The sequence below is a fragment of the Leiobunum rupestre genome, chromosome 2, assembly GCF_980474605.1.
Source record: "Leiobunum rupestre chromosome 2, qqLeiRupe1.1.hap1, whole genome shotgun sequence".
Classification (NCBI taxonomy): Eukaryota; Metazoa; Arthropoda; class Arachnida; order Opiliones; family Sclerosomatidae; genus Leiobunum; species Leiobunum rupestre.
This window is the reverse complement of record NC_143385.1, coordinates 72666582-72682408: the sequence shown is the minus strand read 5'-3', so window position 1 is coordinate 72682408 and position 15827 is coordinate 72666582. Positions and strand designations below refer to the sequence as shown.

Genomic DNA, 15827 nt, shown 5'->3' with positions numbered 1-15827 from the left:
ATTGGTCAACTATTAGTACATTGGTCAACTATTAGTACATTGGTCAACTATTAGTACATTGGTCAACTATTAGTACATTGGTCAACTATTAGTACATTGGTCAACTATTAGTACATTGGTCAACTATTAGTACATTGATCAACTATTAGTACATTGGTCAACTATTAGTACATTGGTCAACTATTAGTACATTGGTCAACTATTAGTACATTGATCAACTATTAGTACATTGGTCAACTATTAGTACATTGGTCAACTATTAGTACATTGGTCAACTATTAGTACATTGATCAACTTTTAGTACATTGGTCAACTATTAGTACATTGGTCAACTATTAGTACATTGGTAAACGATTAGTAAATTGGGTAAATTGGTTATATGTGGGTAAATTGGGAAAATACAAGAAAATTTCCCTAATTCGACTACTGCCATCTGGTTAGCATCGAAGAAACCCTCGCGAAGCATTGAAAGTAAAAGAAGGTGTCGATATTGACAAGAAAAAGTTGGACTCACCCCGACTTTGTCCGGATAGTTTGTCCCGGAGTACGTTGATTTGGTAGACGGGTCCGTACTCTTCGAACATCTTCTTGAGGTCATTCTCGTCCCACGACCTGGGGATCTGGCCCACGAACATCTTGATGGCATCGGGGTCCGGCTGATCCTTGTGCGGAGAATTCATGCTTCTGGCCAAATTTAAAATCCAATTAGTAATTGATCAATTGCATTAATGGTTAGCAATTAATTCCAAGTATGAAGCGAGGGTTCCGACATATGCAAATTTTGAGTCTTAAAGTGGTTTCACAAATCAGGATCTGATTATTAGATTTCAGGCTGCATTTTCTCGTTTTTAAGACTGATCTCGAGATTTTGAAAATGATTTTCGCGCAGATTTCAGGATTTTCAAGTTGATTTTATGATTTTTAAAATCATTTTTCTATACAGTGTGCGGGATTTTTAAGAATGTCGGAACCCTCGGTATAAAACCACAAGACGACATTGTAAACAAGGTTTAAAGAGACGCAGAATCGTTCTAATTTCCTTATTTCCCGCGCTAAAATTCGGAAATATGGCTAGAAACAAGCTATAATTTGATTGGTACGAGAAGATTAGATACCTGAAATTATGGGGTCAACTTTTCAAATGATTTTGTGGCACCTTTAAGCTGATAACTAATTTTTGAAAGTTTAACATGATAGTTAAAATTTCAAATTTCACCTTTAATATAATTTAATAAATAGCTTTTTAAATGAAATATTCAAATTTGACTTAAATTTATACCTCTTAGTTTATGTAGGCATTAAAGAAATGCATGTTTTAAGATGATAAGTGTATTCATAGAAGTTGAAGTTTCTTTATGTAAGATTGTAGCAAGAATGTATTTATTTATACCTAGGGAGAATGTCTATGTCGAGACGTTTTTTAGCCTTTCTCTCAATCCACTCGTTGGTCCCCCCAGTACGCTCCTCCACTTAAAATAAAACGAATAGTCCCGGTATTTCATTGGCTGCTTAAAATTTACGTCACCTAACGCGATGGAAATCAAATGCCGGTGACGTTTTGTCTTTTCCCCCGCTCGAGACGGGGGAAAGGCGTTCAACGTGCCCGGCGGTTGTCGCAACATAATCATTCTTCCTAAATATAAATAAATACATTCTTGATTGTAGTATTTATTTTAAGCTAACAATGAAAGCGTACAAAAAGTTATTAACTTTATTTTCGTGTATTCAACTACCAAAAGCTTAAAAGATATATAATTCTACTGAATTGTAATTTAATTAGTATATAGAAATTAGTACAGAAATGCTATAAAATTGTAATCTTACTCCTATCATTTTCTATAGCTTTTGAAAAAATATTTTTACGTCGTTAGAAATAATTACTAAGTACTCTAAAATAAATAAAAAATCAGGAGATAAATGCGTAAGTAGAAACTGTTTTATTTAAAAACAATGTTGTGCCGAAACTAGTCGGTCTGTTGTTTTTAAATGAAACAGTTTTTATATACGCATTTATCTCCTGATTTTTATTCTTTATTTTTAATGACCGTAAGGTGTTTCAAATGAATTTTATTTACCAAGTACTCGAATTATCAGCTAGGTTATTAATGCATATATCCCAGGTGGTCGGGTTACAACGCGTAGGAGGTGCTGGCAAGCATTTCATAGCACACGAGCCAACAGCTCCCTACACTCACTATTACCGTTAACCTCAACAAGTTTTGATGGAAAGGGGTAACCGAAGAGCTCGGGGGAAAACCCCTCTAACCAAACAAAGCTTACAAAGTTGTTCCGAATCTTCACCCAGTGCCACCTAGGAGCAAAAAACACAAGGAGAACGCAGCTAGCCTTTAAACACGCTAACGCAGTGTTGTGTACAAATTTCATTGGACGAACCTTTACGCTGCACATTTTACGGAAAGGGGGAAGACAATTTCCGAATTTTCCCCTTCCGACGGCAGCAGGCGCTAAAGCGTCTAACCAATGAAAACTGTACGCAAGAAAATGCACGACTTTTGACGGGTTGCGTTCTCCTTGTGTGGGGTGTTGCGTTTGTTGCCGAGATCAAGTCAGGCTCCTCTCGCTGCGAAGCGAAAGTGCTAACCACTCCGCCACCCTACTCCATAGGATACGAAAACGCGAGACTGTCAATAGACTTCTACAAGAGTTTATAGAAATTCTATAGATAATTCAAATAAAATAATAATGCCAACGATTTGTTGACGCAACGACGATTTTCAATGTAACACAAAATGAAGATCCTAAATTAAAACTAAAACCCCGTAAAACACAGAGCCTTTTCTAAGAATATTCTGAAAATAAGCGTATTCTTATCAGAAAATCTTACGGAAGGGGAGGCGGGGAAGGAGGGGTAAGAAGAGAACACGTAATGAAACTGAATAAGACACACTCGGCATTAGAAGCAGATCCGTGCGAGAGAAACTATCGTAGAGGGAGCCACCGTAGTAATAACACAGCAACAGAGTCGGTAATAAAGCCATTACGAATCAAATCACGTATCGGACGCCACTCTTTAGCCCCTACGCTATTAGCTTCCACGCCGGCCTGACGCGTCTCGCCGGAAAGCAACTTTCCAAGGAGAAGCAGTAGTGCTTCTCAGAACGAACGCGTTCGACGTCACTCCTTAACGCCAGATTCTCGCTATTGGCGACCGTCAACGAAGCGCCGCGGAAGGTTAAGGGTATTACGTACCCGTTTGTAGTTCGTAAGTGGCTCAACGGCAAGGCCTAGAAAGCTAGCAACATTATCTTTAGGAACAGTTTCCAACAATTAAGCTAACGAGCTAAGGTTCTCCGTACGCTTAAGCCTTTGGACCATTAAAATGTATAAAAGATGGCGCTCTCTCCAATTTCAAAATACCGCACGCGACGAGCGCGCCCACCCTCCCGCGCGCGCCATTTCACCAACAATCAAAACATGTCGGCGATAAGCCGTCCGGAAAATGCTTAAGAATCCGCGGGAGGGTGTTAGCTCAGAAGGGGTTCTGATAACAATGCCCTGTCCTACCTTCAGTTCCAAAACCAGGTAAATCTCAAATAATTACGTTCACCAGAATCAAAATAAATTAAAGGACTAGTATTTCTTCTGCCTGGTTTCCTTTAAGTTTACTTCCCGCCGCGCAAATATCCTGGTGGTAGGCCAACGTGTTCTGCAAATATCCTGGTAGTAGGCCAACCGCAGAACACGTTGGCCTACTACCAGGATATTTGCGCGGCGGGAAGTAAACTTAAAGGAAACCAGGCAGAAGAAATACTAGGCCTTTAAGTAAGTAAGTTTGCAAATAGATTATCGGAATAGAAATGAAACTACTTGATATTTTTCTTATTCGTTTGATCGTGGGATTTCCGAAAATGTAACTCACTTGATGAAATACCGTCATTAAGTTTATTTAAAATGAAAATTAAATTTACATGCAGAGCCCCACTCCACTGTGGTTTTTATTTCGAACGATAATTTTCAAGCTCCTAGTTTGTGACGTCATTGACTACGGTTTTGTATAAATTATTCCCACTGCCTATGGTAGATTATAAAGTTCCCACTATCCTACCAAGATGATTCTTGTAAGCACTAAATTCAGTAGTAGAATCCCATAATTCTAAAGGAGATTTTTCGGAATCAGTAGCATCTACATTTTGCATCCAAGCATAAACTCAATGTTGGGGATAGCGACCAATGAGAAATCACGTGCAGTAAATGACGTCAATCACCACGTTAAAATTCAAATTGTTTTGGAATTCTACAAATTACTTCTAATTAACTACGAATCGGAAAGCAACGAAACTTTATATTTGGGTATTTTAAACGTACGCGCTTCGTTTAATAACAAAATTAAGGCGGTAACGAATAAATTGCAACTTACTCTTTAAGAAACATGATTTTGTTCAATCTACGATACACCTATTGGGCTGAGTTAGTATGCATCCTAAAGATTTGTCGAATTTTAACCGACTACCATACCAAACGACAAAGAAGCTTATTATAATTAACAAATAAATAAATTCCGTGGATTGTCCACGTATTCCAGGTCATGTACGAAATCTGTTTATAGGCTAATAATAATTATTATAATAATAATAATAATCAGCTAGGCTAATACTCAAGGCACCACGTTAGGCCTAAGTCATCAAGCGACTTTTGAAGCCATTAATTCAGGTGGCCGGGTTACACTGCGTAGGAGGGTGGTGGCAAGCCCTACATGCCACGCGAGCCAGCAACGTACAAATGGTTTTTATTACTTTTAAAAATAAATGTTTTAGAAACAATCCACAATATTTAAAATATATTTCGTATAAAGTTATTTCTAAAAAAGCTCAAAAAAAAGCAAAATCGTATTAACGAAATAGTTGGTTTTGGCACTAAGGCGTAGAGATTTTGTCCCACGACAATAAACAATGAAGGAGGGAAGCGGGAGCGCCACCTTTAGTTGAATTTCAGAATTACGCGCAAACGGTAGCTCTCCATCACGCCCAGGTAGCTTCAATTTTCGACCAAGTACTCAGTGCCTATATCGGCGAAATATTCAGATGAGCGAATTTTCAAGATTTTCACGGAATTTAGTAGCGGTTCTCATCTCTTGGGACTATTACTTAATTTTAATTAAAAAACTGGTCTCTGGGACCAGTTACATTAAATGTTTTTATGAAATGTTTTATCAAGAATGTAGTTATTTTATAATTAGCTAGGTTAATACCCAAGGTACCAGCTTAGGCCAAAGTGATCGAGCGACTTACAATGATATATTCTTTAAATTCTACAGAATTGTAATTTAATTAGTATATAGAAATTAGTACAGAAATGCTATAAAATTGTAATCTTACTCCTATAAAGAGATTGCTGAAATTTCAAAAGAATCTATGTAAATTTCGATCATTTTCTATAGCTTTTGAAAAAATATTTTTACGTCGTTAGAAATATTTACTAACAAAGTACTCTAAAATAAATCAAAAATCAAAAGATAATGCGTAAGTAGAAACTGTTTTATTTAAAAACAATGTTGTGCCGAAACTAGTCGGTCTGTTGTTTTTAAATGAAACAGTTTTTATATACGCATTTATCTCCTGATTTTTATTCTCTATTTTTAATGACCGTAAGGTGTTTCAAATGAAATTTAATTACAAAGTACTCGAATTATCAGCTAGGTTATTAATGCATATATCCCAGGTGGTCGGGTTACAACAAGTAGGAGGGTGGTGGCAAGCCCTACATGCCACGCGAGCCAACAGCTCCCTACACTAACTGTTAACGTTAACCGCTACAGATAACCAAATATTAAAACGATAATTGACATAACCACCCACTATTACCGTTAACCTCTACGAGTTTTTATGGGAAGGGGAAACCGAAGAATTCAGGGGAAAAATCTTTTAACCGGTGTGGGGAGAGAACTTGCAAACTCTACGCGGAATTAGTGGTACCGAGTTTTATGCCAGAGCCACAAGTTGGGAACTTGGGATCGAACCCGACTCCTCTTGCTGCGAGGCGAAAGTGCTACCTACTCCGCCAAAGGTGTAAATGAATTATCTGGTGCAATGGACGAATAACTCGAACTGGTCCATGAGACCAGTTACCTTTTTCTGTCAAAGAAAAATCTATTGATCAAATTTTCAAATCAATCAAACCGACATCCACAATAAACTATTTTTGTTTACCAGTAAACTTTACTAAACGTATTCAGTAGGATTAACTTTATTAATTCGTTATCATAAAACCCAAACCATATGATTAAGAAATTAGTATTTACAACCATATTCTTCACGATATAAAAGGCCAAAAAAACCCTCAATTTTGCTAACAAGCTCCGGTAATAAATTCTCGAAAGTTTCCAAGGGCCGAACCCAGGGAATATAAAAAAAATATCGCCTTTCAAGAGAGCAGAACGAAAAGGTCATTCTTTAGAATAGAATGAAAAGGCGAGAATTTAAGCGCTTAGTATAAGAAGTGGCAGAATAATAAGAAAAAAAAAGACCAAGGCTTAGAGCCCGGGTCTATCTAATAGTAAACACCATTATGAAAGTGATATTCTATTTTATCGCCAGGGCGCTGTTAAAAACGTTATAATCCTTTCACGAGACCCTGAAATAGCCAGGACTACGACAAACGGATGACACCTGACACTACTAGCAAGCACGGCGAGTAATACTTTGCCGAACTTTAAAAAATTTCCAGGTAACATGGACGATCTAGCCACAGTAAAATGGTTGGATCAAAAAAAAGGGTAGCTGAATATAAGCCCTTAATATCTTTCTTGGAAGACGAAATAGAAAAGACCTTAAGGGTTTCTTGTCCCTTCCTGACTCCCCCCCCCCCGAGCTTTTTAACACTAACAGCGCCGCCTTACGGACTTTTGGGGTACTAAAAAGAGTCCCGATCCAATATCGCCTAACCGTTAAGAAATGCTATTAGGGAAAGTACGCGCGAAAATAGGGTTAACGTTTATTATAGGGACCAGCAACATTTGACATTTTACAAAAACTTATTCAAATTGTTTCGACTCGATGCCGAAAGTGTCATTTTTTTTAAGACCTTAATAAATTTTCAAAATGGACGATTTATTTTAATGTTTTTGGGGAATCTCACTATTTATTTAAAAGTTGTTCGAAAATGTAACGTTTCATTTGATCCGAAAGTGGTTTTGATATTTTGAAGATTTTCCCGTTAAGATTTTAAATTGCTGATTTCAGAGATATCCGCAAGCGATTTTGGAGCAGATCTAGATTTTGGATCTAATTTAGGACCAGATTTCGAGCCTTTTTATTATTGAACAAGATTTTTTTACAGATTTTTGAACAAATGAAATTCCCGAGGTTTTTCGATCAAAATTTTTAACCAAACTCTCGAGATTTTGTAAATTAATTTTTAACCCAACTCTCGAGATTTTGTTAATTAATTTTTAATCAAACTTTCGAGATTTTATAAATTAATTTTTAATCGAACTATCGAGATTTACAAAATTAATTTTTAATCAAACTTTCGAGATTTTAAAAAATAATTTTTAATCAAACTTTCGAGATATTAAAAACTAATTTTTTTTTACCAAATTTCGAGATTTTATAAATTAATTTTTTTTGCCAAATTTTGATATTAAATAAATTACTTTTTTTTACCAAATTTCGAGATTTAATAAATTTAATTTCTACCCCATTTCGAGATTTTCGAAATTTAATTTCTACCCCATTTCGAGATTTTCGAAATTAAATTTCTACCAATAATAGAGATTTTCAACGAAATCACCTAGATATAGATTTGCAGCATGATTTTCAAATTTTCCAGTCTATTAATAAATATTTAGGGGTTTTTTTTTGTAGAGTGAACGTGATTTTGACGAATATTTCGAGCAAATGACTCAGTCTAGACAAAGAAGCGGGCGTAATTTCGCGAAGAGTTCCAGACAGACGAGACCATAAAAATCTTTCCACCGTAGTCTAGATTGGGATAGCAAAAGAAGCGGAGGAAAACGGAAGTGGGGTTTGGGGTTTGGAGCGTGTGGGGGAGAATGCTCCGGAAAGAGGACTACAGGGGGACATTGCTTCAAAACGGGGCTCACGCGCAAACCCCAAAGCGGGTCTGAATTGCCCCCGACCACCCAAAGGTGCCATTTTCTGGCGACTGAGAGATGAGGTGCAAATCATGCCACCTTCCGTATCCTATATATATTTCGAAGTGCCACCCTCACCTTGAAGTGCCAACAAAGGCCGGGATAGTCCGCTAGTTATATAGTAAAATAATTCAAGTTGCTTTCCTTAGTACAGTTCGCGTGTGCCTCAAAGCAAAAACCACGTAACGTCTTGGGTGGCCATTTTGAAAAATAATATATTATCTTCCATCTCGTATCCTATATATATTTCGAAGCACCATCCTCACCTTGAAGTGCCAACAAAGGCCGGGATAGTCCGCTAGTTATATAGTAAAATATTTCAAGTTACTTTTCTTTGTACAGTTGGCGTGTGCTTCGAAGCAAAAACCACGTAAAGACTTTGGTCACCATTTTTAAATTTAATATACTATCTTTAATCGTATAAATTAAATTTCACCATAGTTAAGATAACTTTAATAAAATTAAAAAACGACTGATAACTTCATGGTTTGCGTTCATTTAAAAACAATTTAAAACATTTAAAATTGTTATAATTGTTATTTTAAATCATTATAAGTCGTAAAATAATCTGGTAGTACCAATGATCGTAACGTAACTCGCGCCAGTTAGCCAGAGTTTCTGTTACACCTGGTGGCAAATATACGAAATTACTTCATATACCGTAAATATGGAATTTTAAAATACCTGACCAACTTTTACCATGGAAAAATTACGTAAAAATTTTATAATTACAATGATTTTCGTTTCAAAATTAACAGAATGAATTTCCCTGACTTCTACCAGGTTTTTCGGGGTCAATTTGCTAAATTTTCCCTGACCATATTTGTAGAACAAATGAATTACCTGTTTTTTTTTTTCCATTTTGAAATCATTTTCAAATTTCCTGGCTTCCAGAACCTTATTTAAATATTTAAGGGACACAGTTAATGCTTTATTAAGCATTTGACACCTTGGCCAAAATAATTTGTGACAAAATAATATAAACAGACTCTTCAAACAACAAAACGTAGTTTTTGCTTTAAAAACCAATTTAAATCATCTATTAGATTTAAATAAATGAAAATGTACTAAAATAGATCCTCCAACCAGGTCAATTGAGAGAAAACTAACCTCATTAAATTTAAATATTAATTTAAAACTAAATTTAAGATTAAATTTAAAACTGAATTTGCATTACCACTGAACTCATATTTTTAATATTTTTGTCAAAAAAACGTTACTAAAATCGTAAAATAATCAATCAAGTCCAAAAATCTATTAAAATACATTTTTTAAATAATTAAATTCAAATAATTTTAAAAATACCAAAAAAAAAACAACAACCCTAAACAAAAAGCAAATCAAGTTACGTGGTTTTGTCTTTAAAGCAAAAACCAATTAAATCAAGTTACGTGGGTGTCGCTTTCAGATGACGTGATTGCGGTAGAAACGCGGGGGGGGGGGGGGTAAAGGCAAGCGAGAGCGCCATTTGAACGACAGATATAAAAATCGGGGCGAAAATCAGGAGCTGTGGCCCAGACTTAAATCAAACGGACGTTAAAACTTCGAAGAGGCGGGAAAAAAAAGTTAAAATAACAGAACACGGTTTGTCCATTAAAAACTGACACGGATTTCTGGAAATTGCTTATTTGCACCCCAAAGGTTTTTATCTGGGGTTAAATTGTTATTAGGATTAAGGATAATTAAAGTCAATATTTTTAAGCTGAGAACATGCCAGATTAAATAAAATCAAAATAATAAAATTAATACGTCCGATGAAAATTTAAGTGCCCGTTGCAATTGACAAGTTGCGTAGACTGTGCCATCTAGGAGCAACAAACACAACACCCCACCCAAGGAGAACGCAACCCGTCAAAAGTCGTGGATTTTCTTGTGTACAGTTTTCATTGGCTAGACGCTTTAGTGCCTGCTGCCGTCGGAAGGGGAAAATTCGGAAATTGTCTTCCCCCCGCCCGTAAAACGTTCAGCGTAAAGGCTCGTGACGCTCGTCCAATGAAATTCGTACACAACCCTTCGTTAGCGTATATAAAGGCTAGCTGCGTTCTCCTTGTGTTTGTTGCTCCTAGGTGCCATCCAGCGATACCCCAATTGTTTCCTCTTAAAAATTTATAGCGTGTTTTAGTGCAAAACCATAATTTCGGACCCCGATAAAACCATAATTCCGGACCCCGATAAAACCATAATTCCGGGCCCCAATAAAACCATAATTCAGGGCCCCAATAAAACCATAATTCCGGACCCCAATAAAACCATAATTCCGGACCCCGATAAAACCATAATTCCGGACCCCGATAAAACCATAATTCCGGACCCCGATAAAACCAAATTCCGGACCCCGATAAAACCAAATTCCGGACCCCGATAAAACCATAAATCCGGACCCCGATAAAACCATAAATCCGGGCCCCGATAAAACCATAAATCCGGGCCCCGATAAAACCATAAATCCGGGCCCCGATAAAATCATAATTCCATTTATACTGTAGATAATGTTTTCAGGAAGGGACTTCGTTAAACCAAAATTTGGACCTGCGCAGGCCACACGGGCCCCGGGTAAAATGTTCCCCTTTCTCTTCTGGCCTGATTATTCGAAGTCGCGCGCGTTTATTTATGCTCAAATAGTTGGGTAGCGCCATTAGTAAAGCAAGCAAACATCCATAATGCATTTCGCGAACTCGAGTAGTGCGGCTGATAGATTTTATAGTTAGTCGAACAAAATATATTAACCGCGTTGCATTTGGAAATTCGTTGGTTTAAGGTTCCGAAAGCGCCACTTTTAATGTCCGAAAATAATCAGCTAGACTAATACCCAAGGCACCACCTTAGGCCTAAGTCATCAAGCGACTTTTATTGCCTTTAATTCAGGTGGCCGGGTTACAACGCGTACAAGGGTGGTGGAAAACCCTGCAAGCCACGCGCAGCCAACAGCAGGGTGACCAGGGAGAAACGTTTAAAATTTTATGGGAAAATAGGAATTTTGGAGGCGAATTATAGGAAAATATAGGAAATAAAATAGGCGAAGTATAGGAAAATGTAGGACACTAAATAGGCGATATATAGGAAAATGTAAGACGCTAAATAGGTCAATTATAGGAAAATGTAGGACACTAATTAGGCCAATTATAGGAAAATGTAGGACACTAATTAGGCCAATTATAGGAAAATGTAGGACACTAATTAGGCCAATTATAGGAAAATGTAGGACACTAAATAGACCAATTATAGGAAAATGTAGGACACTAAATAGGCCAATTATAGGAAAATGTAGGACACTAAATAGGCCAATAGGAAAATGTAGGACACTAAATAGGCCAATGATAGGAAAATGTAGGACACTAAATAGGCCAATGATAGGAAAATGTAGGACACTAAATAGGCCAATTATAGAACACTAAATAGGAAAAAATAATAAGGTAATTATTGCACATCTGTTTACTTTGACTCGAATCACCTGGAATATTGATAATTTTTTGTACACTGTTTTCTTGCATTATTGGATCACTTAGCGGATTTACAAAGCCCGTACATTTCAAGATTTTGTTCGAAAGTGGCAGTGTTAGATCTATATGTTCGATGACACGTACAAAAACGTTTCTTTCAATTACAAAAGATCATGAAATTATAGGAATTTACAGGAAGGCTTTAAAAATATAGGAAATACGAAGTCTGGTCACCCTGCAACAGCTCCCTACACTTACTATTACCTATACAAGTGTTCATGGAACTGCTGCATCGTACCACCGCTACAGATACCCAAATATTAAAACCATATTTAACATAACCACCCTATGTTAAATTTAAACAAAACCGGTCTGTACGTCCGTTCAAACATTGGGGCAGTCCCTTCAAAAACCACCAATACCGTACGTATGCGAACTAAACCAACAAAGTAAGTCCAAGAAATGATTTGATGTCGTGGGGGTTCGCAGAAAGGGGGTGGGAGAGAAGTCCACACCCTCCGTTAGTACCCCATCTACGTTGTCGGGGGAGGGGGGGGGTTAGGGGTAGGGGCGGAGATACCCCTATGAGTTACGAGCCACCATTTTGGGGTCTCTCCGAAATTGCCAGCGTGGCAAGTCTATCGCCGTAAACGAGCGACCAGGTCGGGTTGGAAAATGGCTCCCGCGAATAGCAGTTGGGACAATTAGCCATGGGGGTTCTAGACCCCGCCATTAGGTACCCCGAACGCGCGCACACCCACCCCAAACGATAAGGAGGATGGAGACTTCCCTTTATAACATTTGTTCCGGCCGGGACCAGCGGAACCACCGTCCAACGTAGCTCCATCTAGTGGATGTGACGTTCCCCCGTATTCCCCCCCCCCTGGGACAACCCTAAAAATTTATGACGGCCGGCGCTTCTAGCGGCACGCGCGGCCTAACTGCCATTAGGCGTATTTCATGCCAAGTTTTCAATACAGGTTCGAGTCTACGACAGCGTCAGCACCCGCTGCCAAGTTAGGTTAGGTGCCCTTTATAGGATTTCCCCCACTTAAGCTGTCAGTACGTATCATCCTATAATGTCTTAATCTTAGGAGCATTAAGAGCTTGGCAACGGGCTGATGCTTCCTAATGGGAAATTTACTAGTCCGTCATGATTGTTAGTCGATGGGATTTCGGTCGCGGATACACAACGCCGTTTTAAGACCATTTTGCCCAGGATAAGCAATTTAGATATTGCGCCAGGCTTACTCGTAGAATTTGTCATCATTTTACATTTTTAATTGAAATTCCTAAGATATTTTTATAGCTTATAAAAAACTTTCCGAGGCTACAGAATTTTTAAATTTGAAAAAGTTATTCTAAAAAGAGTATAATTTTGAAAAGATTATTCTAAAAAGAGTATAATTTTGAAAAGATTATTCTAAAAAGAGTATAATTTTGAAAAGATTATTCTAAAAAGAGTATAATTTTGAAAAGATTATTCTAAAAAGAGTATAATTTTGAAAAGATTATTCTAAAAAGAGTATAATTTTGAAAAGATTATTCTAAAAAGAGTATAATTTTGAAAAGATTATTCTAAAAAGAATATAATTTTGAAAAGATTATTCTCAAAAGAGTATAATTTTGAAAAGATTATTCTCAAAAGAGTATAATTTTGAAAAGATTATTCTAAAAAGAGTATAATTTTGAAAAGATTATTCTAAAAAGAGTATAATTTTGAAAAGATTATTCTAAAAAGAGTATAATTTTGAAAAGATTATTCTAAAAAGAGTATAATTTTGAAAAGATTATTCTAAAAAGAGTATAATTTTGAAAAGATTATTCTAAAAAGAGTATAATTTTGAAAAGATTATTCTAAAAAGAGTATAATTTTGAAAAGATTATTCTAAAAAGAGTATAATTTTGAAAAGATTATTCTAAAAAGAGTATAATTTTGAAAAGATTATTCTAAAAAGCGTATAATTATTCTAAAAAGTATAATTTTGAAAAGATTATTCTAAAAAGCGTATAATTATTCTAAAAAGAGTATAGATTTGAAAAGATTATTCTAAAAGAGAATAATTTTGAAAATATTATTATAAAAAGAGTATAATTTTGAAAGTTACTCTAAAAAGAGAGTAATTTATAGTTATTCTGAATAGAGTAATTTAAGTTTTTCTAAATGAGTATAATTTCTGAAAAAAGTATAATTTAGAAAAATATCCAAAAAGAATATAATTTAGAAAAATATCCAAAAAGAGTAAAATTTATATAGCTATTCTAAAAATCGTATAATTTCTAAAGATATTGTACGATAACCTCAATTAAAACATAGATTTCAACAGTTAGCAATTACAGAAGATAACTTAACCAATCTTTTCACGAAGAGGTAAGACGATTGACATTTCCAACTAAATTAGTTCCATATTATTATAAATAAGACAAGTAATAAACACTTAATCTTTAATTAATAGAAATAAACATTCTTGATAACATTATAGCGAAAGCGAATCAACTGTAAATAATCACAATAGATCCTGAAAATCTTGGCCGTATTAATTCTAACCAGTCTACGTAACTAGACCAAAATGAGGTAATAATGTCAGTCTTGCGAAGCTATTAGAAGATTTACAATGGAAAAGGATACGTATTATTACATTTTTTCGAGTAGCCGAGTAGGGTCATAACTTGGTGATATAGCCACTCGCGGAGTTATGATACACGTGGATGAGGTAGTTAGCTCTTCCGCTAAGTAATGGTCAGTCTCGGGAGGACAGTAACTACGAAAATATGATGCCGTCTTTATTACGACCTCGTACGAACCTCCGAAACGATACCCGACACTCGTAACTGTACCGCGTTAAATTTACCCGAATGGTACCCAGAGGTAGCATTTTAAAATAGTATATTTAATTCGGTTATGACCAGAAGTAGATAATACATCTAAGACAGAGAAGTGTGTCCTTAAGCTGACAATGTTTTTCTCTTGAAACGAGTTAAAATTACAAAAATTGTATCAAGGGCTAGCATTTTAAAATGGTATATTTAATTCGGTTATAACCAGAAGTAGATAATACATCTAAGACAGAGAAGTGTGTCCTTAAGCTGCCAATGTTTTTCTCTTGAAATGAGCTAAAATTGTATCAAGGGCTAGTATTTTAACATGAATTATTTAATTCGGTTACGACCACAAGCAGAAAATACACTTAAGACATAAGTATGACCTTAAGCTGCCACTGCGATAATCTTGAAAAGAGTTAAAATTAAAAAAATGTATCAGGGGTAGTATTTTAAAATTAAACTGTTATAACAAGAAGTAGATTATTTTAACGGAGAGAGTTCACGTCATAGTCTGATATTATTGTTATTCGTTTGAAAACCGCTACAATTACACCAATGGTACTCAGAGGTATTACTTTTAATTTTAATTCAGCGCTAACATTAAAAACGAACTATTTTCACTTATAAAAGCAAAATAATTGAGCTTCAAGGAATAAGGTAATACTTTCAAATTACTTCTGCTTACACTAATGAAATTATGTTTAAGTGCCATCACAGCTTGTAAAAAGCGAAACATTTAACATTCCTAGTCACACTTATCCCTTTAGATCTGTATCATTTACTTCTGCCTTCGTGAATGAAACCTTTTCCAAGTAAAAGCACAGCTTTTAAAGCAACTGTCTGCTCTATCATTGCTACCTGTATTTATCATAAGGCCCTTGTTATTTATCTGATTCTTCGAAAAAACGACTTTACTGGAGAACGTGGTGCCATCTATTAATGGCACAGGAAACAAATTCGAAATAACGAAACAAAAATGTCGTCAGAGAACCTTAGCAGAGTATTATAATTAGACAACTTGTACTCTAATTAGTGGACTTAAACCTAAATTATATATCCTATATAAAATATATTGTAAAAAATTACTATAATTTAGGTTATCGTCAAATTCACAAACGTGGGGATAGGTTTATGTCCCGCCTTTTGGGTCAAAATGTAGCTTAAGCATAGTAAGTTTATTTCGACGCTAGCGACATCTGTTGAAAAAAGAGCTACTTCACGTTAAGCCGACACTTGCTTTAAAAGCAAAATAAATGAAAATCAATAACTCGATACTTATCCCTTAATAGAAAGTTATTTACTTCTGCTTTCACAACGAAAGCAACTCTTAATGCAAGTAACAGTACAGCTTACAAAAGCAAAATAATTTACAATAAAGGCCTAGTGAGACACTTCTCTTTAAATATAAGTTGTTTACTTCTGATATAACGAAAGCAACTCTTAATGCAAGT

At 35.8% G+C, this 15827-nt stretch overlaps 1 protein-coding gene across 12 annotated transcripts in view; it reads right to left on the bottom strand.

Annotated features, from left to right (window-relative positions):
* LOC149958979 (CUGBP Elav-like family member 1) overlaps positions 1-15827 on the bottom strand; it is a 570682-nt gene that overhangs the window by 392189 nt on the left and 162666 nt on the right. For 9 of the 12 annotated variants that reach the window (XM_090166351.1, XM_090166353.1, XM_090166350.1 and 6 more), the window contains one exon: positions 515-684. In XM_090166351.1, coding sequence (XP_090022477.1) covers positions 515-684 — 170 coding nt within the window. The remainder of the gene's footprint in view (positions 1-514; positions 685-15827) is intronic. The other 3 variants (XM_090166352.1, XM_090166354.1, XM_090166342.1) reach the window with 1 other exon arrangement.